Raw genomic sequence first — 26,007 nt, forward strand, 5'->3', positions numbered from 1 at the left:
TGAAGTGGTAATTATTTACTCATCAAGTAGTCTACTGCATGTCCTTTATACACATTCACATACAAGTTAATTTTATAGATTTATTTATTTATTTATTTATTTCTATTGGATGATCTGCATAATAGATATTGGAACTCTTTCCATCTCCCAAATCTCTCCACTCCATTTAATGAGATTCATATCATACCTCCAAATACAGATCTGATTGTGATATAATATGCATGCTACTTGTATATATTACTAACTAGATCAAATGAACATGCAATTCATTTGATTTGCAAAACAACTTCACAAAAAAGAATTATTTGTACATAAATTTTGATATTTGGTATTTTGTGTATTAAGATTCGTAAATTTTGATATTTCAGTGTCAAATGCTCCAATAATAAAGTTGATAAGTCAGTAGTAAAAAGAATGAAAATGAAAAAAAAAATCTAAAATGATATAGGGAAGTAATATAAAAAGATTTACCATTTTTAAATATTAATTAAATAGAATTGAAATTGATGATGCAAAAGGATTTTTACATTTATAGTTCGACTCCAGCTAATTTGAGAATAAGTCTTTATTTTTTATTGTAGTATTTTATCTATTAATTATAAAAATCATATTAAAATTATAGCCTTGTTGCTTTGTAATATCACTAGTTCATAATTTAGAATAAATTTTATCAGATTTGACAATAATTTCGTAAAACTGAAAAAATATTTTTTAAATAATTTATATATATATAATGAATATGCTAAATATAAATTTATAAATAAATACGGTAAAATTATAAAAATTTATTTATATCAAACAAACGCTAGAGATACTTGTAAAATTTCTAGCGAACGATGATGTCATGATAGGGCTAGCGGGCCCTAGCCATAACTAACCTAAAGAAAGTGTTGAGGTCCCAAAAATAAAAAGCCTTTGATACTGAGTCTAGGCCTAATAAAGGCCTACTCCCCACCCGGCTCCATAAAAAATTCCCCTTTTATCATTAATAAAATTTTATTTTTTAATTTAATAATTTGTAAAAAAAAACACAAACAAACTATGTCATATATCTATAATTATAAAAGTGGAGATGAGAATAATGGGATAACAAGTCAAAAAAAATAATAATGAGATAAATAAAAAATAATTATTTAATATTATAATAATAAATAATTAAATTTAATCATTATTGAAAATAGATTTAATTTATGTAAAATAAAAATAAAAAATTATTATTTTTACATCATGATAAAGTCAAGTAATAAAATATAAGTGCCATAATAATTTTTATTAAAAAATTAAAGATATTTTGATAATAACTTTATCAAATAATAAATTTTAATTTATAAAAATTAAAACATTTGTCATATCGAGTTTATAGTATTTTATTTATAATATATTAATATGTTAAAGTAATATATCATATTAATTTTATTTCCTTAAAACCTTTTTGAATTAATTTTAATTAAGATTAAAATAATTTAATATTATGATAATAAAAATTAAATTTAATTAGTTATTTTAAATTAATATATTATAATAATATTATACAATATATATAAAAATATAAAAAATTTATATAAAAAATTAAATTATAAACATATAGCTCATATCATTCAGTTATGATTTGGACTTAATTCAAAATCCTATGTGTCCAACAATTGAAAAGAGAGACGACTTCAATTCTTATTCAAAAGTAATATTAAACTATTTTATATAATATTATAAAATTATATAATACAAATTTTTAATCATTATTAACATATCTTAATTTTATTTAAATTCTAATTATTGCGATAATTGATATATAATAAATTTTGTAATTTCATAGAGAAACTGCGCACGTGAATTGCAGGAAGGTTTATGCGGGGGTTGACTGTTCTGAGGTTGTGCGTCTCGCTTAACCTCCATTAGCTCGGAAGAAAGCTACGTGGATTTTACAGAATCTTTTGACAACAAAGAAAAACAGCCCCCTTGCGTATAGGTGACAAAAAAAAAAGAAAACGAAAGGACCCAAAGGAGAAATTATTTGAGATGTATTTAGATTAACTGTTAAATATAATTGATAACTGTTATTGTTAGTTGGTAGTTGATGATAGTTTATTTACGTTAAATATTTAATAAAATTATATTTAATTGTTATTATTATTATTAAAATGTGAAATGTCTAATAAGAACATATATCATATAATTTATTTTATTATTTAAATAAATATAAAATTATAAATTTATTATATTATTTATTTTATTATTAAATTAAATATATAATTATTAAATTAATATATTATATTATTTATTATATTATTAAAATAAATATATAATTATTAATTTATCATATAATATTATTTATTTTATTATTAAAATTAAAAAATAATTATTTAAAAAATTAAATAACTTTAAAAATATAGATAAAATAATAAATTAATTATTATTGAAAATAAAAAAATTTATAATTAATTTTAAGTATTTAGATATAAATAAATATTTTATATTTTATGTTATTAATAAAAAATATTTTAATAAAATTAATATAAGTTAATTAAAATATTAAAATTATAAATAAAAAAGATAAAAATATTAATAATATTAATTTTTAAATTAAAAAAATATGATCAAAATAAAAAGTAAAACAAAAAAAATTAATTGTTTAATAATAATTAGTATCAGAGCCATTATATTTGTCATTTAGATTATTTAATATGAAATTTAATTGTATGATTTGATTAAAAAATTGATTGATCATTGCTGGTTGGATGTCCATGTGTGGCGACACACATGGTGAAGTCACCATAGGTGGCGGATTCAAGAGCACCTCAATGGTGCGCATGGTATGGACTTTAATTGTCCAATTGTTGTATGTTTGATGCCCATAATTATGTCTATATCTAATTAAATTGTTTAATTAAAATTATAATCACATAATTAAATTTATTTGAATGTGATTTAAATTTGAATTTTTAAATTTGTTTCAATATGATTCAAATCTGAATTTTTAAATTTGTTTGAATGAGATTCAAATCTGCATTTTTAAGTTGAGTATGAGATATTCAATTTAATTTTAGTATATATGTTTTATTTAATTGTTAAATAGTGATATGCATGATGGATGATCATGAACGATAAAAGACCAATGTGATTGGATTTATTTCTTTTATGTTTTTTTAGGTTGTAAATTAATTAATTTATTTTAGTGGCATGTATTATAAATGTTGTAATATTTTTTTGTTGTAATTTCATTTATTTGGTTCTTGTAAATTCCACTTGGTATACCAAGGATTACAATGTAATGGATTGCAAGAAGATCAAGGAGGTCAAGAGCATTGGTGGGACCAGTGAGAGAAATTTAATATCAAGTGTTGATTATGTACTCCTTCAGCAACTCTTGTAAAATGAATGAATAAAATGCACCTAAGAATGCCTTGATTCAATTCTTGGTGGCTCATAATTGAATCCCTTAGAAAGTCCATGATCATACCATATTTATATGTTTATCCATGAATGCATGAGATGTATTGAAATGTATGCAAGTATATGATATATGCATGCTAATTGGATAATATGCAAAGTGAGACCATAATAGTTATTAAGCCGACCACAAAATCTTCCAAACAAATGATTAAGTTGGAAATTGTATAATCAAAGGTAATTATATCATGGGCCCTCCATTGAGGCAATTATTTTAAGAAATTTTAAATATTTGTATATGATGCAATTAATTTAAGAGATTTTCTTAAGAATAATTGTTAAGCATGAGATGTTATAAATATGTAAATGGTTTGGTGGCCAATAATGGATGTACCTGAGGGCATTAAAATTATTTGCATGTTTACTAGCTCAATGGGATCAACTTAACTAATGCAAGATAAGTCAATAATGGATGTGCCTGAGATTTTGAGCATTAGAGGCTAGGTAAAGGATTGAACCTCACATGAGATGTGATAGGCAAGGAGTTGCTTACTTATAGTTTATTGTAATTCCAATAATGGATGTGCCTGAGAATGATTAATAAGATTATAAGAATTCAATCACCCACTAAAAATCCATCCAACTAGGATTTTCGTTTTCTACTTTGGAAGTGTAGGATTCGCTAAGTTAGTGGGAGGACCAATTTGATTAAAAGACCATAATCATTTTGGTTAAATATATGATACATTTACTAATTAATCTGGTTATTTTCTGCAGCTAATTTTCTGATAATAATGAGCACACCACAACCACCACCATCCAATATCCTTGCAAGCATATTTGATCACAATAGGTTGACAGGACCTAATCTTTCTGATTGGCTAAGAAATTTGAAACTTGTCCTGAACCTTGAACATATAAGATATGTTCTAGACTCATAGGTTCCTGGTCCCTTACCTCCAGAGGCCACTCAAGAGGAACATGAAACTTTGGACAAGTAGAAGGAACATGATATGAGAGCTAAGTGTTACACGCTTGCTTCTATGAGTAATGAGCTACAGAAGCAATATGAGAACATGCAATATGCAAGTGAGATCCTCCTTCACCTACAAGAGTTGTATGGTGAACATAGTAGGAATGTCAGGTATGAGATATCTAAGCAGCTATTTCATATGAGGATGTCTGAGAGACAAAATGTTGGAGATCATGTCCACAAGATGATTCTGCTTATTGAGCAGCTGGAACATTTTGACTTTAACATGGATTTCCAACTACAAACGGATTTGATCCTTCAGTCCCTTCCTGAGTCATTTGGGAATTTTGTGACAAATTTCCTTATAACTAAGCAGGAATACAACTTGGCTGGTCTACTTAACATGCTAGTTATTGCCCAAAAGAATATGCCAGGCAATAAAGGAAAAGAAGTAGCTGATTGCATCTTTTTTTGCTGGAAAGTCCAACAAGAAAAAGGGCAATAAGAAAAAGAAACCTCAAATTCCTGATCCTTCCAAGAAGATAGCTAAACAGAAAGGGAAGACCAAAGCTGATGAAGGCAAAGGAAAGTGTTTCCACTGCCAGAAAGATGGGCACTGAAAAAGGAACTGCTCAAAGTATCTTGCTTCTCTGAAGGACAAGAAGGATACACCTTCAAAAGGTATGTCTATATCTTGTTATTTAGATGTTGATGATGCTCATAGTTCATCTACAGCTTGGGTTTTAGATACTGGTGTTAGTTCTTACATTACTTATGATATACAAGAACTAGTAAAAAGTAGCAGCTTGCGTTCTCGAGATGTTAGACTCCGGATTGACGATGGCTCAACTGTTGAAGCTTTAGCCATAGGATCTAAATCTTTTTACATGTCTGGACATGTTTTGTGTTTGAATAATATTTTATATGTACCTGATGCTTTTAAGAACATCATTTATATATCTAGTTTGACTAGAAATGGCTATGAATTTCAGTTCACAGATGATATTTGCAATATTTATTTTGGAAATAAATATGTTGGCTCTGGTTATATGCATGATGATCTTTATTATTTGGATAATAATGACAAATACAAATTGAATTCAAGTGATCTAAATGAATGCAATACCATGGTGAAAATCAACTCAAGTTCCAAATATATTTGGCACTTAAGATTAGGTCATGTTGCAGAAGATAGGATTGCAAAACTGGAGAAAATGGGGATTCTATTCTCATTGGGTTCTGAACCTACTCCAACTTGTGAATCCTGCCTTCAGGGCAAAATGACCAGATCACTATTTGTTGGACAAGGGCTAAGAGCTGAAAATATTTTGGAGCTAATACATAGTGATGTATGTGGCCCATTTAGAGAAATGGCTATGAGGCGGTTTTCATTATTTTATTACCTTTACTGATGATAAATCAAGGTTTGGGTATTTGTATTTGATGAAATACAAACATGAATCCTTTGAAAAGTTCAAAGAATTTAAATCTGAAGTAGAAAATCAAACAAGAAAAAGTATTAAAGCTCTTCGATCAGATCGTGGAGGTGAATACTTGAGTACTTAATTTGATGAATACTTGAAAGAGCATGGCATTGTTTCCCAACTGACTCCTCCGGGAGCACCACAGCTAAATGGTGTATCTGAAAGGAGAAATCGTACTCTATTGGATATGGTACGTAGTATGATGAGCTATACTGATATGCCAATCTCCTTTTGGGGATTTGCATTAGAATCTGGTTTGCATTAGGATTCCATCAAAATCAGTATCTTCCACACCTTATGAGATATGACATGAAAGAAAACCAAGTCTTAAGCATGTTAAGATTTGGGGTTGTCCAGCTTATATCAAAAAGCTGAACACTGATAAATTGGAAACCAGATCAGAAAATAGTCGATTTGTTGGATATCCAAAAGAGAGTTTTGGATATTATTTTTATTTGCCTACATCACAAAAGGTTGTGATAAGTAGAGAGCCACATTTCTTGAACAACAGTTTGTTCAAGAATGAGGTAAAGGAGGGCAAATAGAGTTAAAATTGGAGAATTCTGACCAACCAACAGATCAGATGGATATGGATCCATCTAGTCAACCTACACCTATTGATGAAACATCTACAGCTAATCCTCGTAGATCAACCAAGATATCTCACCCACCAGTGAGATATGATTTTCTTCATGAAGAAGAACAAAAGTTGTCTACTCATGAAGAAGTAGATCATGGAGATGATCCACTTACCTATGAAGAAGCTATAACAGATATAGACTCTTCAAAATTGATTGATGCTATGAAATCCGAGATTGATTCTATGCATAAGAATCAAGTTTGGGATCTTATTGACCCACCTGAAGGTATTGTACCTATAGGGAACAAATGGAATATCAAGAAGAAAATTGGTTCTGATGGAAAGGTTGAGACCTATAAAGCAAGGCTAGTAGCAAAAGGGTTTCGCCAAAGGCAAGGAATCGACTATGAGGAGACTTTCTCGCCTGTTGCCATGCTTAAATCAATTAGGATTCTATTAGCAATAGCTGCATACTATGATTATGAGATTTGGCAGATGGATGTCAAAACAGCTTTTCTCAATGGATACATTGAAGAAAACATTTTCATGGAATAGCCTAGGGGTTTTGAATCCCAAGATGGTTCCAAGGTATGCAAGCTAAAGCGATCCATTTATGGATTGAAACAAGCTTCGAGGAGTTGGAACATTCGTTTTGATGAAGCCATTAAGTCATTTGGTTTCATCAAAAATGAGAATGAGCCATGTGTATATAAGAAGGTTAGTAATAGTGCTATCACTTTCCTTGTCTTATATGTGGATGACATTTTGTTGATAGGTAATGACACAAGTATGTTGACAGCTGTAAAGGTATGGTCGTCAAATACATTCTCCATGAAAGACTTAGGGAAGGCAACCTATATTCTTGGGATTTGCATCTATAGAGATAGAGCGAAAAGAATAATTGGTTTATCCCAAAGTCTATACTTGGAAAAGGTGTTAAAGTGGTTTAACATGATTAATTCCAAGAGAGGATTGTTACCAGCGAGACATGGTATCCACCTTTCTAAAGAAATGTCTCCAAAGACACTTGAAGAAAGAGATAAAATGGCTAGGATTCCATATGCTTCGGCTATTAGAAGTTTGATGTATGCAATGTTGTGTACTAGGCCAGATATAGCATATGCTGTTAGTTTGACTAGCAGGCATCAATCCAATCCAGGTTTGGAACACTGGATAGCTGTCAAGAATATTCTTAAGTACTTGAGAAGAACTAAGAATTTATTCTTGATATATGGAGGTGGTGACTTGCAATTGGATGGTTATACTGATTCTGATTTTCAATCAGATATCGATGATAGAAAGTCTACCTCTGGGTATGTGTTCATTTGTAATGGAGGTACAGTCAGTTGGAAGAGTTCCAAACAGAGTACGACTACAGATTCCACTACTGAGGCTGAATATATTGCTGCATCAGATGCTGTAAATGAAGTTGTTTGGATAAAGAAGTTCGTGACAGAACTTGCAGTTGTTCCTTCCATTGAGTCAGCAGTTCCACTCTATTGTGACAACAATGGAGCAGTCATACAGGCTAAGGAACCCCGGTCTCACTATAAATCCAAACACATAGAAAGGCGCTACCACATTATCAGAGAGATAGTTGGGCGAGGCGATGTAGCCATGCGGAAAATAGCATCAGCTGAAAATCCAGCTAATCCATTCACTGAGCTTATGTCACAAGCTCAGCTAGACGACATCTTGAGAAAATAGGTCTAAGATATTATAATGAATGGCTCTAATGCTAGTGAGAGATTGTTAGTAGTATGCCCTAGAGCATATAATTTAGTATGTATCTTGTACATGTTTTATTAATAAAAATGCATTTTCACTTTTCCGTTTACATAATATATTTATGTGTAATAAAAAATGTCCATTGATATTTTGTTAGAAATTCTATTCTTAAGTTGTTAAGAATATGAGTGACAGTATTTCTAGCACAAAGTATCATAAATTGATTTACAATCGATGATACTTCACAATAAGGACATGACTTATCGAGAAAGATTGTAATCATGTTTATTCCCAAGTTATTTATATGAGATATAAATAAGATGGAATGATGACTCTCATGCCATATAATAAACATGATAGGTACTTATGCATGATAAGTAGGCTGAACCAGTGACATTTATGACAAGCACATGGAGTTTACTCTTGTCAATGCATTGTCATAAATCATATCAGTGTATATAATCTTTAGACCTGAGATAGCACAGTTATCTTGTATATAGGAGATATTTATATGAGATATAAATAAGATGGAATGATGAGTCTCATGCCATATAACAAACATGATAGGTACTTATGCATGATAAGTAGGCTGAACCAGTGACATTTATGACAAGCACATGGAGTTTACTCTTGTCAATGCATTGTCATAAATCATATCAGTGTATATAATCTTTAGACCTGAGATAGCACAGTTATCTTGTATATAGGAGGTTTGAGTTTGATACTGCTTTCATACTTGTACTGTGTATGGGTATATGGGCATGTATTGGCTCATACTAGTTATATATGGAGGTAGGTGTTGATCAAGATGGAATCTGTTACCCTAAATAAATAGGGATAAAATCCTATGTTAATTTAATTATTCTTAATGTTTCAAGTTCCTGGCCAGGACAGATAGATTTAATCAGAAAAGAGTTTCTGATGAAAAAATCTTTTTAATCAATAATTGGAATTAAAAGAGAACATAATATTAATAGCAAATGGAGTTTGACATAAACCATGACTCTAGCTCGAATTGGGATTTTGTATCAGAGAGATTCTAGTGCATCGTAACATATGATTAAGAGTTAATATCATATCTCATTGCCAATTAGTGATGAGCCTAGTGAGTCACACACATACACAAGTAATCACAAAGTTAAATGTGATTTAATTAATTAGTTAAAGAGTTTAATTGATTAATTAAATAGGTTTGGTTTGTAATTAGATTGCAAAGTCCCTAACATAACTTGAAACCAAATCTAGGTTATTAGATGTATAGTAGAAGTTAAATTTATATTTAAAGTATTTAAATATGAATTTAATTATAAGAAATTAATTAATAGAGATTAATTAATTAATTTATATTTGATATAAATTGATTATAATAGGAGAAATAATTATTTTGGGTTGAGAACTCAAAATTACAACACAAGAGTAATTTTGTCATTTCACAAGGTGACATGTGGCATCATGAGTGGCACCATATAAGCTTGCCATTTGTCTTTCAATCATGTAAGATTATCGAAGTCAATATTAAACCTAGTTTTGACACTTGGCTTAATGTGATTAGGTTAATTAAAATTAAGGTGCAATTAAAAGTGACATGTGACAAGAGTTTTAAGTGATGACCTAATTATATAATGTGATGTTATGAAATAATGAAAATACAATCTGAACATTCTCTCATATGTGCCGCCACCTCTAAGCCTCTCTTTCTCTCTTATTTTTCATCTCTCATCAATTCAAAGAGAGTTGCCCATATTCTCTTGAATTAAAATTGATAGAAATTGTTTCTAGTGTTCAATATACATCTACCTCTCTAAAGGCAAATCTCTATTTTCTAATTGGTTGGCAAGGCTTTAGAAGCTGTTCAAAGGGCTGCCATTGGTGATCTTGGTGTGGACAAGCTAGAGGAACAACATCTGAGGTCCTAGGTGCTTCATAAAGGTACCAAACACATCTACAATGCATCAAAAAGTTAGTGCATATATTCTTGAATTAATCTAGGGTTTTAATGAATTAATTTGTTAATTCTAAAATCTTAAATGACAAATATATATTCTAATACATATTAAAAGTGTTTTAATATGCAATTGAATATTGAAATAAATAAATAAATAAATAATTTTGCATGATATATAAGACACTAGAAGAAAATTTTTGAATTCAATATTCTAATCTAATAATTTTTAAGAAACAGTTCTAAAAATAGAGTTGATACAAACTGCAACTGATGGGTACCATATTAGTTACCCATTGACTATCAACTTTATTTTTTTTAAACTTGTCAAACATTTTAATTCACTTATTTAAGTGTCTATAAATTATTAATAGAATACAACAGATGAACTAAATACCCTCCTTAATTAGTAGCTAGCAGCCAAATACTGACGGAGACCTCTTATTATAATCAAGAACACGGACAATTAACGGTTAATCTAATAATCAGCACATATTTGATTGATCATACATGTTCATAACAATTCTTACCTGAACAGAGATACTTGCACCAGATTCTGGGGCCACCACATAGCTGCAGGTTCCACCAAGTACCGCCGGAACACGCCAGCCCACCCAAATCCCAATACCTGCGTCGTTATAACCACCAGGAACGCCACAATAAAAGTCAGCTCCTTCTTGTAGAATATCTTGATGGCACTAACTATGTGAATGGCGTGGACGTTTCCAGCGCCAGAATTAGCAAAGATTGTGATCAGCACGTGTTCCTTCATATTAAATGGCCCCGGATTGAGACTGAACTCCCACTTTGTCCCCTTGAAGAAGAACTTATCAGTGATTGTGGAGGCCATGAGATGGCCGAGAGGAACCACCGCGATCTGAGCGGAGATGGAAGTGATGGTAAGAGGTTCTCGGCGGTACCGGAAAAACTGGTTGAGGAAAGAGAGGAGGATGCAGGCAAGAGTCCCCAGAGTCCACGTACGGAACGTGAAGGTTGGTTGAGTAGGGTCGTCGGTGACGGGAACCATGAGCGCGACTTGCTCGATCGGAGAATTCTCGTTCTCATCGGAGACATAGGACGTTTTGTTCTTCTGAACTGTGGTGATTGGAGAAGTGGAAAGTTAAGAGAGAAAAGGAGGGAAAATTAAAAGGAAAAAAAAAAAAGAAGAAAAGGAAGGAAAATCATACTGAGAGGAGTTGTGAAATTGTGAGTATTAGCTGTAATCTCTTCCTCCTCCATTAGTTTCTGGCGCTTCTCTGCTGCGCCGATAAGTTTTAAAATTTGACTTTTTAGCTGGAGCGACGGAGGCAATGGTGATGAAAAGCTAGGAATTAGAATGGCATTGATGCAATTCTGACCGGTAGATTAGCTATCAACAAAGAAAGGCAAATCTGTGATTAGCTTATCATTAGGACTTTTCTCATTGTGCGTCGGTGCTGATTTAGGCTTTCATGTTTCAACTTTACAAGCATTCTTCTTGTGTTTATGACTGAAATCTGAATTATTAGTTTCAAAACAGAACTGCTGATTTGACAAATGATTTTTATGAAAAGCTAAATATTATGTCATAATTGTAGATAAATATTTTAAATTTGTGGGTGAGTTTTAATTACAATACCCGCTGGAATAATTTTTTCTCAAAGATAAATAAAATATAATTTTTTGATAAAATATATTCGAAGATATTCTAATTTCCATCATATTCTAAAAACTTAATATCAATTAAAAAAATATATATCCGAAGATATTATAATTTTAAAGTAAAAAAAATGTTAAATAGTAATTTAAAATAAAGAATAATCAACACCTTGAATTGAAATTGTAATATTATTTACATATTATATTGTAATGTATTTGATCATTAAGATTTTGGTCGAAATTTATGCATATTATTATTATTTTTATTATTTAATAAAAAAATTATAATTTTTTTCTCAATTTCAATGATTACTTAATTTATTTTAAAAAAAATAAATATATGGTTATAAATATTTATAATATTGAGATTTCTATAATTCACTCATCAATTTTTATAATAAGCTTTTCAACTTAGGTGGGCCGCCAAGTTTTGTTCACGAAGGAGACCCTCACAATAATGTATGTACCTGTACAGAATCCAGCACAATATTCATTCCTCATCTTTCGCCTAAACTCTGTTCCTTGAAAGGAAAATTTTGAAGTTGTTATTATTATTATTAAATTTGTCATTTGAGGCTGCGATATGATGGAAAATTATTTACCACTAGTCCTCCCACGTCATGCGATAATAATTTGAATTTTTATTTTATTTAAATTAAATGAACTTTAATTAATTAAATTATTATTTTAATCTATTGACAAAAATTTAGTTATTACGCTAATTTGTATATCAATGCATATTAATTTACTAATATTTTATTTGAAATAAAATAATTAATCAAATTAAAATTTTAAATCAAAATTTAAATTCGATTGGTTATTTTGATTTAAATTAAATAATACTAAACTAAATATATATTATTAACTTAATATTATTAAGTTATGTATTATCTAATATTAATCATTAAAATTATAATTAAAAAATTAAAATAAATTTTAAAATTGAGTTAGGTTTTATCTAATAAAATTAATTTTATTTTTAAAATCAATTTTTAAATATTTTATATTTTTTAAATTATATATATTTATATATTAATTAAATAAAATTATTATTTTTAACTATATTACGTAGTAATTAATAGTGGATACAATTTTTAAATTTTGATTATTAGTTTTTAAGTCATTAGATTTAATAATGGATACATGTAATTGAAATGCCAAACAAAATCTCACAAAAAATATCTCATTGCAAATAAAACTAATTTGAGACACAATATTATATTAGAAAAAATTATCATGAAGGCAAGACTATGGGCTACCCATTATAAAGCAGATTCACATATTGAAAACAAATCTCATCTTTTTCAATCGCCTATCTGCAAAATATTTAAGATAATTCGTTAAATTGACAGAAATTTAGAGTTACTGGAGATTACTTGAATCATAGCTAAATAGCCTCTGATAACTTGATTGAAGCCCCCTGTTTTGGTTAGGAAAATTGCCTTTTGATCTAAGACTTCTAATACATGATTTTACTATAAAAAATTTTTTTTTTTATATCAACTTGATATTAAAAAAAATTAAAATTTTAAAATGAAATTTTAAATATTTTATACTAAAAATTTAAAGAAAATGAATTAAAATGAAATTTAAATATTTCATTTTTTTTTCTAATTTCAAATATATTGTATTTATAAATAAATTTATTTTTTTAATTATGTCAAGTATAAATTATTAGTGAATGCAAATTGTTAGAATGAGTTTTGCTATCTCAAAGCTTCAAACTTTTATGTTCAATATTCTATTAAAATTTTTATTATAATTTAAAAAAAAAAACATAATTGACAACACATTATTAAGAATATTTTTCTTAATATTTGACTTTTTTTTACTGAAAACAAAAAAAAATGAACAAGTTTATTGTTAAATATATATTTTGGCTTTCATAAATTGAATAATTATCTTAATTAAGTTGAAATTTATCTAATACCAATAATCAAATTTATAATGAAGATAAATTAATTAAATTTTAAATATTTTAAATTAATAAAACCTAAATATTTTATTTTTTAAATAAAATTATTATTTTTAATTATGCCATATATAAATTTTTATGGATACAAGTGTCAAGTTTTTGTTAATTAGATTTCATTTATTTAGGTTGGACTAGTTATTTTTAAATGTGCATTCATATTTTATGTACTTTTTATATATATTATAACTTAATATTATTATATATAATTTTTTTATTAATTTTTATATTGATATACTATTATTATAATTTATTAATTATTATTATAATTATATAATAATTTTTATTTTTTTATGATATATATATGTTATATGTGCACTTATTATTTTTAAATTAAGTTAATGAAAATAAAAATATATCAATGAAAATAATAAATTATTTTAGTAAAATTAATTATAAAAAAATTATTATTATAATATAATTTTATAATTATGAGTATTTTTATAAATATATAAATTTAACTATTTATTATTTTATTAGTTTATATATTTTCATATTAAATTTATTCTGTAATAAAATGCATAAATTTATCAAGACTAATTAGTTTTTAGCATTATATAATTTTTTAGCAAGAAAGCATGGAACATCATGTCTGATGAGTTTTATCAGAAGACTGGCCTGAAATGGGATAAAGAGAAGCTCAAGAACAGATATGCGGTCATGAGGAGGCAGCACGCTATCGTAAAGTCACTTCTTAATCGAAGTGAATTCCGTTTGGATGCATCTACTGGGAACATTATAGCCACCAATCAAGCTTGGAATGAGTATATAAAGGTATGCTCCTTTTGTCTCTAAGTTGCTAATTTTGTGGCAAATATAAATCTCTCCTGCATTAGATGGAGGAATCTTCCTTAACCCCATACTTGGTGGTGGACGTTTTGGCTACAGTGGAATTTGTGTATTAATTGAAAATTTTGGTCTTTTTGGATTTAATAGATGAGCATGCTAGAAATTGTACTAATGACTATATCCTGGGCAATTCCAAGGAATGATATGTGAAGCAAGTTTTAATTCCATAATAGCCAATAATGTTTATCCACATTATAGGGTTGGAGTTCCTCCAAACTGGGGGCAGGAGGCTGATCTATGTTTCTTTAATTGATCTTCTCCAACATGCTGTGAAACACCCACATCTAGGGACATCCTGATACTGAGCCTATAAGAGGCAATGGGTGCCCAATCTACAAACAGCTCGGTGTGATATTCTCTGAGCCATTAACCAATGGGAATCATGACCAGCCTGCTGAACTAGAGGAAGAGGCTCCTTCAGCAGTTCCTTTTAAGGAGACTTTGAACAATATCCAAGAGGAAGAGTCCTCTTCAGAATCTGAGGACGAGGATGATGTGGCAGATAACCAAGAAACATTTCAACCTGCCACACATATTGCAACTACTATAGTGCATGGTACTAGTACAACTACTGCTATGGAGAATACAACTGCTGCTAATCGTAAAAGAGGTCGCAAGGGGATTGATGATGCTATTGCAGGAGCTATATTGCGCATGGCAGCCGCATCAAGGCTCAAGACAGCTGCCATAAAGCAAATTAGTGAGAGATACAGTATAGCTGATTGTATTAAGGAATTGGATGCAATGCAAGGTGTGGAAGAAGGAGTCTATTTTGCTGCTCTGGATTTGTTTGACAACCCTAATGCAAGGGAGATCTTTTTATCTCTAAAAGGTGACAAGCGCATGATTTGGTTGCTTTGCAAGTGTAATGCTCATCCAGTATCATAGGTTAAAAATAGGAATTATCATGTGTGCAGTCATATACATGACGATAAACTGTTTTCTTCTTTAACTTGTTAAGCTCAGTTTTGTTTTGAATCAATTTGTTGATATGGGTTTATGTTCACATCAACTCATGGCACAAGATACCTACTAAAATTTTGCTTCAGACAAGGATTCTTCTGAGCTAATCACGCAGCTGTTAAAACAATTTATACAAAACAAGTATATAAATAAAAGGATGTTCAACTAAATTTACCTTTTTCTTAGGTTTTCTTCCAAGGAAAAATCTTTGACGAAAAATAATGTTCTCTACTAACTTCACCTACAAACTGTCAAATAACAGTCTCCAACATTCATATTTTCACATAGGTTGAACAAGGAAAACAGAATATCCTTTCAAAAACCAGCAAGTGTGCATTTTCATTTTCCCCTTTATTTGACAGGTTATTGAATATCAATGACCATCTCAAAGCAGCAAGTATAATATAATAAGAAATCTAAACATAAATTTTAATATAACAGGAGTAAAAATTGAAAGCCAAATTCCAACTATCCTGGCCAATCTAAAGTCAGCAAGTTATCTTATTTATAGTGATATTGATGGAAGCCAAAATACATATACAAAATGCAAAAATAATGAAATATAACAATTAAAATTGTACTTTTTTTCCCTACTTGCAGTTTGATGGCAAGCAAGTGCCGTGTATACTCTTTTAAAAAACATGCAAGCGGTTCAGCACAAGAAGGGAGTAATTGTTAACAAAGATCTTCGGCTGGTGATGAGGAAGGAGATTACAACCCAAACAAGAAAAAGATGCCGATCAGCCACACATAGACAGGAGACAGTTTGACTGTGAAGAGAACGCTGGGAACACTAGCTTCCCTTCTTCACAACATCCATGCCTGAATTTCCACTCAACTTTTATTTTCCTTATAAGGTATTAATTCTTTGTGTTAATCTCGTTATATAATTTAATTTGTTGTTAACCAATTCGATAAGAAATTAAACTCAGCAAGTAAAATAAGAAAGGAAAGAGAATGTTTTTAGAATTTAGAAGGGGCAATGTATAAAATAATGATGATATCTTCAGGGACTAACAGAAGATGAGATATTTGCTTAATTGCAGGCAGCTACTTTATCAAGAATTGCTAAACCTGTATACAGTCGCTCATGAAATTTTGATAAAAATTCGTCAGGCAACTATGGACCTACTAGACTTCTTGTCTTCACAAATCTTGGCATAAACTTTCCTTGTTCTAAACCCCAATAGCACATCCAGTCCAAATCCAAGGACACAGGCAAGGGCCATGATAAGAAAGATGAGGAAATAACACTGAGGACCAACACAAACATTGCCACCTCCAGCTGAACTAGTTGCTTGAGCATCATAAAGATAACCAGCAAGCAGGCCAGAGAAAAGGAAGGAACCCAAAGGAAGATTGAGGATGAGAATATTGTAAAACAAACCATAATATTTCAGACCAAATAATTCTGAGGCAACTGGGACAGTTATTGTCAGACGAACTCCATAGCATATGCCAACCAATATTGAACCAATGTAAAGTGATCCAGGCAAGGCAAGTGCCATCACCACAAATCCAAGACACATTACAATTTGTGAAGCTGCATTCCACAGAGGCCTTGGGGTCCCAAATTTCCTGCAAATAACATGAAGGACATGACCAAAATTTTCACGATGAGGAAATGATCTGAATCTCAAATGGAGAGAAAAAGAAGGAAATCAACTTACCAGAGGTAATATTCTGATACTAGGCCTGATAAAATCCGTCCAAAAAATCCCCAAATGCTAGTGAGTGACACAAAAATGGATGAATCAACATATCCATGAGCCAGCCCCATCTGGCCCATGTTGTTCATCACACACATCCCAGTTCCCACACCACAAAGAAATGATAAGAACAGAATCCAGAAGTCATATGTTTGTATCATTTCAAGAATTGTGTGATCCTCCCCAATCAATGGCCGTTGCTTTATCCCGACATTCATTATCTCTGCCGGCTCTTGCCTGGCTGGTGAATCTTTTCGACCAACAATTAATGGTTCCTTAACCTGTTCAACATCTGAATTGGATTTCACCCTGAACAAAGCCGAGTATAAAGGAACAAGTAATGGGGTGGCAAGTAGGAGTATGAGTCCTACTGCAAATGCCAGAGAAAGAATATGGCCATGATTTCCAGTGATGTCAAATGCCAAGAGATAAACAGCTACTACAATGGCAATGACATTAAAAACATTGAAAAATCGAGTTTCTTGTTTTCTTTCTGCTGGATCTGCAGCAGGTGTGGTTTCCCGGAGGAAGAGAACAGCAGTAAGGCAAACGATGGCTGGAACAATGGCAAGAATAAGCAGAAATGTAGAGGGGTTGGAAGAGAAAAGAGCAGTGCAAATATCAGTGAAGATTGCTGTGCTGAGTCCTACATAACCCTTGAGGATTCCAGAGACTGGACCACGATTTTTAGGGAAGTTTCTCATACAAGTCACTAATACTGCCGTGTTCATCCATGTTGTGCTATTGCCTCCCATGCACAGAAATAATACATATCTGTAGCAGAAAACAGCACATTATAGCTTGCTGATGATAAATGGATAATATAAGCCAAACCTGACATTTATGAATAGCTTGTATACCTGCCAGTACGGTAGAGGACGAATTCGCTGGCTGACAACGAGCCATTGAACACCATATCCTATAAGTCCTTCAAGTGATCCTATGATAAGTAACGCTGAAGTTGACCACCGATCCGAAGCAAGGCCAGAGATAAGACCAAATGCCTTGCCAACATCTTTGGCAACGGAAAGATTATTAAGCTCCAGTTGAGTGAGAGCCATGAGCGATTTTAGAGCATCAGAATAGTTGGAAAATGTGTAATTGTTACCACATATTGCCTGCACCCATATAGCAGTAACAAATCCTAGCCATTTTCCAGCAGGTGATGAAGGAGATAACAATGAAAGCATAGCTAAGAACAATGAAAAAGAAGAGAATTTGCTTTTGAGTTTCAGTTTGAGCCGTATGGCAGGATTGACTAAGCTATATTTATACTCTTCGTTTTTCCTTCATTAATGTTAAAGTATGTCTCGTCTTGAACCTAATTATTAATCAGGGGAGGAGCTTGTTTTAGACCACGGTTTCAGAATTCAGTAAGTGGGTGTTTCCCAAGATACCAGTTGAACCTTGGTGGGTCATAAACAAAATATACTTAAATGCAAGTGAAAGGGACATTGTGGCCTGAGTTGGGACCATACATGGAGTACTAGTCCTGTTACATATGCTATATGTAGGATATTAAATTAAATTGAGGGGCCACAGACAGTGATTTAGATAATGATAAAAGTATTATATAAAGAACCTGACTAGTCAAAATCCACCTAAGAAGATGAGAAATGAAGCATCATCAGTACTTCCTATACCAAGGGAACCCAATAATACGGCACCCACCAGTTTCCAATTAATCTTATCTGGACACATAAATATGAAAATTATTAAAAAAAAACTAAATAAGCTCTTGTAGAGGCTTTTCTCGTGCTTTTGGTAAGTTTCCTCCAATTTTTATCAAAAAATAAATGGTCACTGTCCCTGAGATCTCTCAGAATCTGAAATGTGCGATGAAGATTGTAACTGTTGTGATAACTACTGAGAAAATGAATATGACCATCCATTGTCTAATAAAAATTAGAGAAAGCTTACCAAAAGCACGAGAAAAGCCTCTTGCAAACCTCAGCAAGTTCTCAGAAGAGACTATCCAGATAATAGCCCATGGATTGGTATCCATGAAGAAACCAAGCAAAAGAAATCTCTTTCCATCTATGAACTTGCCCTTGAGATCATCAGAAAAGAAGGAAAGAAACTACCCCCTCTTAAACTAGTTTCTTCTCCTCCTCCTGCACTTCCTTTGGTGCAACCATTTATGATGTTCTCACTTACCTCCTATGAAGCAGATTTTCCCCCATTAACACAACAGACAGACCAGCAAACCAAGATCTCTACCAGACCTGTCATTCACTCAACTAAGGTTGATAGTGAAGGTCAAATAACCCCGATCACTCAAGCTGAAGAAGTTCTGAATTGGCAGACAAAGAATGCAGCTGTCCAGAACAAGACATTACAAAGAATTGACTCCAAAATTGATCAAATTCTCACCAGAACTCATCACATTGATCAAAAGGTCGATTCTTTTACTGCATTTGCCCAGAACATATATAAAGACTTGCAAAGCAGAATTGCCCAGCTTGACAAGGATTTAAGATCCTCAATCCAGCAAAGGAGATTTGGCGCGGAGTTTAACCAGAAGGAACAGGAAATCAGAAGGTTAAGAAAACAGTTAGCCCAAGTTGAAGCGGACCTGCGTAAGCCAATAGAGGCTCCTGTTTCTTACAGCCCTTTTTCCACTCCAATGGCCCATAATCCTTTCCTTCCTACTCCTGAACCTGTATATTCCCCTTTCGGCCCTTTTAACTACTCATATGAACCACCTTCAACCACATATCACCCATCTCCATTGTTCAGACCTACTCCAACACCTACCAGATATGAGCCAAAAAGTCCATCTTCTTCGGAAGAATCCCATCCACCTAAAAGAAAGATTGATAAGGGAAAAGACAAAATGTATCCCGATCCTCCTCCTCAACATATGGTGTCTATACCCTCTGAACCAGAAGATGACTCTTCTGATAACTCGTCTGATGACAGTGAGAATGGACGAATGGATATCACGACATTGCTCATGGCTGATCCTCAACCAACTGCATCTCAAACAGGCCCTTCTCCGACTACAGATTCCACCAGTGGCACCACAGGTCCTCCCACTGTACCTCCTCAAGCCCAAGACCCACATGTGGAAATGCTAAAAGATGATCCAATCCTGGATTTTAATCTCCCAGGCGCCCCACATCAATCCAGGCCCAGCTCAAGCCCATGGTTCACACTAGACGACATTCCTCCCTCAAAATGGAGAGATCGTCTCGCAAAATTTAAAGCTTGGCTTGATGTTCAGATGCTTCGAGAAGATGCTGATTCTCATACTGTCCTCAGAGAATTTATCTTCCGAACTACTGGCACATTACAAGACTGGTTTGCCTCCATTGGAGAATACAATAAAGCCCAGTTTTGTCACCTGAATGTTATACAGGTTGTCAATGCTATTTTTGCTGAGTTCCTTGGCGATGCATCATTATATAGCAAACAGCTACGACAGGAGTTCTTTGACATGCGTTGTTGCTCTTTAAAGAGAACAGATATTGAAAGGCATTACCAGCGCATTGCTCAGCGCTATTATTTGTTAAATGGGTGTAATAATGTCAACCTCAGGCATACATATATTGCTTCTCTTCCGGAAGTATTACAACCTGAACTCCACAGGAGCATCACTGCTACCAGAAGAGCAATGAATGCCATCACCATTGGAGAAATCCATCAGATGACTTTAGCCTGTTTAGATAAAATGTGTGAGCAACAGAAGTTGTTCAAGGACATCATTGACAATAGCAAAGCCTTGAAGAATATCTGTCAGAAGTCCCACCTTGCCATCAAATGCAAGGAAAAGAATTGTGAATGCAAGCCAAAAAAGAAGGGGCATTACAAGAAGTATTCCTCTGGGTTCAAACCTCCTTTCAGGCAGAAGAAAGGAAGAAGGCTAATCAGATACTTTCGAAAGAAAAGAACGGGTACAAAGAAGTCTGATAGATGCTACATCTATGGCAATCGATGTCACTATGCCAAGAACTGCCCTAAGAACCCCAATAAGGAAGTTAAGCTTTTACAACACATACAGCAAGCTTCATGATGATGTTGAATCCCTGTTCTCTGAACAAGATGACCCAGATGAAGATACAGTCTTTGCTCTTGGAGCAGATACTGGCTCAAAGCAAGACCACTTTTTCTCTTCAGAAGAATCCAGTTCAGATACTGAAGCCCATTACTCGTCTTACCTGGCCCAACATATCCAATCCTCTCAATCAACTCATGGCCCAGATACTATTCCAATTCCTTTAGTCCTACTTCATATTCTTCCCAATAAATATGAACGACCCATTAGTGTCATTGGTTTCCTAGATACCGGGGCTCACAAAAGCCATTTACCTCTGTCCCAAGATTATATTCTTTGGCTAATGCTTCAGCTGAATTTCAAGAATACAAGGAGCTCCTCTTAAGATCCTGTGCTGATTCCCATGCATACTTTCACCATCATCATCCCTTATGGAAGAACTCAGATTTCTTTATCAATCTCTCGTTCAAACTCAATGAGGATATCAACCCAACAAAAGCATCACACCCGGGTTCGAATGCCTGCGTTGTAAGTCTGCGCGCTAGCGTAGCGTGGTGGGTCAGTACTAGGGAACCGACCTTATGAGGAATTTGGTGCGCTGACTGTGCAGGATATCCTTTTCAGTTCAAAAATTCAAAATTAAGTTTTGAATCAAATAACTCTTACCATTTTTAATTGAGATAAAATAAATTTTAATTTAATAAATATTTTTTAATAATAAAATATTATTTTTCTTAATTTTTAAATATTAAAAATTACTTATTATTTTAATTAAAATAAAATTTTAAAAAAATTAAAGAACGTGATGAATAAAAATTATTTAATATTAAAATGATTATTTTTAATATTTTATTATTAAAAATTAAAATAATATTTTAATTTTTTTAGCAAAAAATAGCTTATTTGACCTAAAATAGAAAATTCTATCATTATAAGATTTAGATTTATCTCATCCGATTGAAAATATAAGAGTTTATTTAATTTTTTTCCGAAATTACACTGGATTTTTTTTAATCCTTCACATCATTAGAATTTTTTTTTCCCTTACCCTGTGATAGAATTTTGGCCCTGACGATGATGAATCAACATCCAATTGCTACTGTTAAAGAAGATTGTATCAAATCCAAAATACATATCCAGATATGAATTCACTTGGACCCTTCCCCCCACCCCCGCCCTCTTTATTAAATAATTTTTATTTTCAAAGAAAGGATCGTCACTTCCTGTGTGTATCCAGCAAAATCTATATCCAGTGGCCGGCAAATTGAAATTAGGATCTGCAAGCATGCAGCTTCAATTTGGTGTAATTAACAGAAATGCTAACTGGGCAAGCGGCTGATTTTATAGCTTAAGTTTTTTTTTTTTTTTTTTTTTTTTCTCTAGAAACTGTCCAATAGATTGGACATGTAAATATACTCCCTTCATCATTGGAGAATATATATTTCATGTTTCAATGCCTGCTCAGAGCCTTGACTAATAAAGAAAATCCTCGGTTAAAAAAAAGTGTAGCTTCAATGATGTCGATTACAATTGATAAACAATTACATAATAGCTTATATTATCCATATTGAGAAGCAATGAATAAAACAATTTATAATGAAACTTTTTTGTGATCCTTTACAAATTTGAACAGTACGAAAGCATTTAAAAACACAATTGAAAGCAAACAGCATAATGCAAACATAAGGTTACGCTTTGGCCGTAATGAAATGTACTGTAATTAATTTTTCTATTAAAATTTAATATAAAATTTGATTGCATTACTGTGCCATATCTACATTACTTCTTTTGATCTCTTTTTCTTGGGGATAATAATCCAATCCATTACTTAGACTCAGAGGGCTGGGCAACCTTTAACGACAACCCCTGTTGCAGTTGGGCAAGAAGCCAATGGGCATCCATCTGAATCATTTCTCCACCAGTCAAGACTAACATGTTGCATTCCCAAGCACAAATACAGAAACACTGCCATGAAAGCTAGTCCAGCATCGAGTGCCCCGGACAGAACGTAGTTGTGGCGGCTCCACCAGTCACGATAGTATCTGAAAGCAATAAAGCCCGAGGCAAATCCAACAAGAACCCAGGTAGTGTAGTTGACGGCAGTAGCTGGCAGCATCTCGTGTGTAGCACCTAAAAGTACTGGTATAGAGATGGATCTAATCCAATGCTTGTTAGGGAGAGCCTTGTGTGCAATCCAAACTAGAATAGGAGCTATGGCACCGGCCAAAAATAACCAGTTCATGGCAGAGTAGTGACCAAGATCTCCAAAAATTCTGCGGGGGCCTATAAGTCCCCAGATGACAGACGCATCATAGAACACATGGTCACCTGGACAGGTCCATGGACTTCCTGCTGGAAGTAATTCACGGTCACATAAATTGGGGATGGTGTCCATAAGCCACCATGATGTTGCTAAATGAACCATTGCTGATATTATTGTACCAACCACCTGAAGGGAAAAAAAAATCATACACAGATCTTTAAATTCACAGTGATTGTTTTGCTGCCAGAAACCGACGGCAAAAACAAGAGTAATTTTCTTTTCCTTTTGTTACCTGGGAAGACCTGAAGAACAACCCATAGTGAGTTAATTTACCTGTGCCATGAACATGGCCCTAGGAGGAATCTTCATGTAATGACCGAGCTTGAAATCTTGCAAAAAAGTGATCGCTTGTTTCATGCTGATGTATCCATATACTTTAAAGCATATATTAGCAACAGGAAATCCTGGGTACAAATACCCAATTATATACTCTGTTATCACGTTTAAGCCTGGCGTCTGTTCGACAAAGAAAATTCATGTTACAATGCTACAAGCTTCATAATAGCAGAAGAAAACAACTGCCAACCATCATACTATTGCCACTTCTCCATTTTCAGTCTATATAATTTTAGCTGAAACTAATGATGGTGGAAATGTATAATATGCAGAAGCATCCCAAGTCCACACCAAACCCTACAATGTTCACGTAAGTACACAAGAAATGCTTCATTGGCTTATACTAATATCATACCTGATTTGTTGTAGCAGTGATGACTCCAATAGGGAGGGTGAAAAAAAGAGCGAGACCACACGCTAGCAAGACACTCCACCATGGTAATTGAAGTTGATCATTATAGTACTCACATGTAATTATGGTTGCCAATATGTTTAAGAAAAGGATGCACAAGAACCACCATTCAGGGACTAGCTTATATTTTCTCATGAGTTTTGTGTGCACATCCATTTTCTTCTCTTGGAAGGCAGACTTGCTTAGCTGCCATATATCTCTACATGCACCCTTGAAAAATTTAGCTAAAAGAACATAATCTTGTGCAATGCAAAAACTGAATTTTAACTTTTGACTTACCTTCCGTGAAAAAGGAAAACATGAACAACAGTGGCCGCCAGGCATGCAAAATTTAGACCATAAATCATTGCAAAGATGGTACTGAGATAGAGAGGTCCCTGATGCTCATAAGCATCCATGTCAACGTGGAAATTCTCGTCTATAATAGCTGAGATATTGTATTTTTGGCCATCGGATGTGAACAGGCCATCTGAGAATATGGGAAACGCCTTAGCCTTGTAAACATTGAGCCAATACGCAATTGGGGTAACGACATACATAAAAAGAGCAAAACCAACAGCTAGATTGGCAGTTGCAAACCATGGACTAACCATCGGACTCCCAAGGTAAGAAGATACACTGGCCCAATCTAATCCAAAAGAGCCAACTCCAAGACCTCGGAGTCCTGAACCAAGCTGATGGGCGAGAATGGAAGTAGGAAATACCCAACAGATCCAAGATATAGATGTTAACTTCGGAAAGAGGTAGCCAGGAAATACATAATATGCAAAGCTGCAAATGAAGGCAACCATGAAGAACTGATTCCGCGTTAATCCTCCTTTCCTCCTCTCCTCTTTCTCATGTAGCGCCCTGTAGTTTGATGATATTCTATCAGCAAATGCGCCATTTATATATAAACATGCAAGAACTGGGTTAGATTTTCCAATCTTGACTGCTTAACAAGAGCATTTTCCTTGAGAAATTAATTAAGGACATTAAATGATATAAGTGCAAGTAAGTTCTATTATTTTCGGTCCAAATCCGTGTTCTGGGTTGGCTTTCAGTTGATTATCAGTTGCTCATATAGATTGCAAATATCAGATTTATCATTTATGTAGTCTACTGTAGCATATGCATGAAGTGGTAATTATTTACTCATCAAGTAGTCTACTGCATGTCCTTTATACACATTCACATACAAGTTAATTTTATAGATTTATTTATTTATTTATTTCTATTGGATGATCTACATAATAGATATTGGAACTCTTTCCATCTCCCAAATCTCTCCACTCCATTTAATGAGATTCATATCACACCTCCAAATACAGATCTGATTGTGATATAATATGCATGCTACTTGTATATATTACTAACTAGATCAAATGAACATGCAATTCATTTGATTTGCAAAACAACTTCACAAAAAAGAATTATTTGTACATAAATTTTGATATTTGGTATTTTGTGTATTAAGATTCATAAATTTTGATATTTCAGTGTCAAATGCTCCAATAATAAAGTTGATAAGTTAGTAGTAAAAAGAATAAAAATGAAAAAAAATTCTAAAATGATATAGGGAAGTAATATAAAAAGATTTACCATTTTTAAATATTAATTAAATAGAATTGAAATTGATGATGCAAAAGGATTTTTACATTTATAGTTCGACTCCAGCTAATTTGAGAATAAGTCTTTATTTTTTAATGTAGTATTTTATCTATTAATTATAAAA

The 26,007-nt window shown here is 32.5% G+C and overlaps 2 protein-coding genes and 1 pseudogene across 3 annotated transcripts in view; 1 reads left to right on the forward strand and 2 right to left on the reverse strand.

Annotated features, from left to right (window-relative positions):
- LOC110643229 (oligopeptide transporter 7) overlaps positions 1–26,007 on the reverse strand; it is a 38,910-nt gene that overhangs the window by 2,493 nt on the left and 10,410 nt on the right. The window contains exons 3-6 of one of the 2 annotated variants that reach the window (XM_058153143.1): positions 24,573–25,142; positions 24,237–24,492; positions 23,819–24,001; positions 22,925–23,671 (exon numbers count right to left, since the gene is read on the reverse strand). In XM_058153143.1, coding sequence (XP_058009126.1) covers positions 23,057–23,671; positions 23,819–24,001; positions 24,237–24,492; positions 24,573–25,142 — 1,624 coding nt within the window. In that variant the 3' untranslated portion in view covers positions 22,925–23,056. Of the gene's footprint in view, positions 1–10,624; positions 11,190–22,924; positions 23,672–23,818; positions 24,002–24,236; positions 24,493–24,572; positions 25,143–26,007 lie in introns of those variants that run through there. The other variant, XM_058153144.1, reaches the window with a different exon arrangement.
- Positions 13,580–15,559, forward strand: LOC110632002 (L10-interacting MYB domain-containing protein-like). The gene is made up of 3 exons (XM_058154124.1): positions 13,580–13,587; positions 14,274–14,478; positions 14,842–15,559. The coding sequence occupies exons 1-3, from the start codon at positions 13,580–13,582 to the stop codon at positions 15,439–15,441; spliced, it is 813 nt and encodes a 270-aa protein (XP_058010107.1). The 3' UTR covers positions 15,442–15,559.
- Positions 16,629–18,415, reverse strand: LOC131183124 (protein NUCLEAR FUSION DEFECTIVE 4-like; annotated as a pseudogene).

The sequence above is a fragment of the Hevea brasiliensis genome, chromosome 9 (assembly GCF_030052815.1).
Source record: "Hevea brasiliensis isolate MT/VB/25A 57/8 chromosome 9, ASM3005281v1, whole genome shotgun sequence".
Classification (NCBI taxonomy): domain Eukaryota; kingdom Viridiplantae; phylum Streptophyta; class Magnoliopsida; order Malpighiales; family Euphorbiaceae; genus Hevea; species Hevea brasiliensis.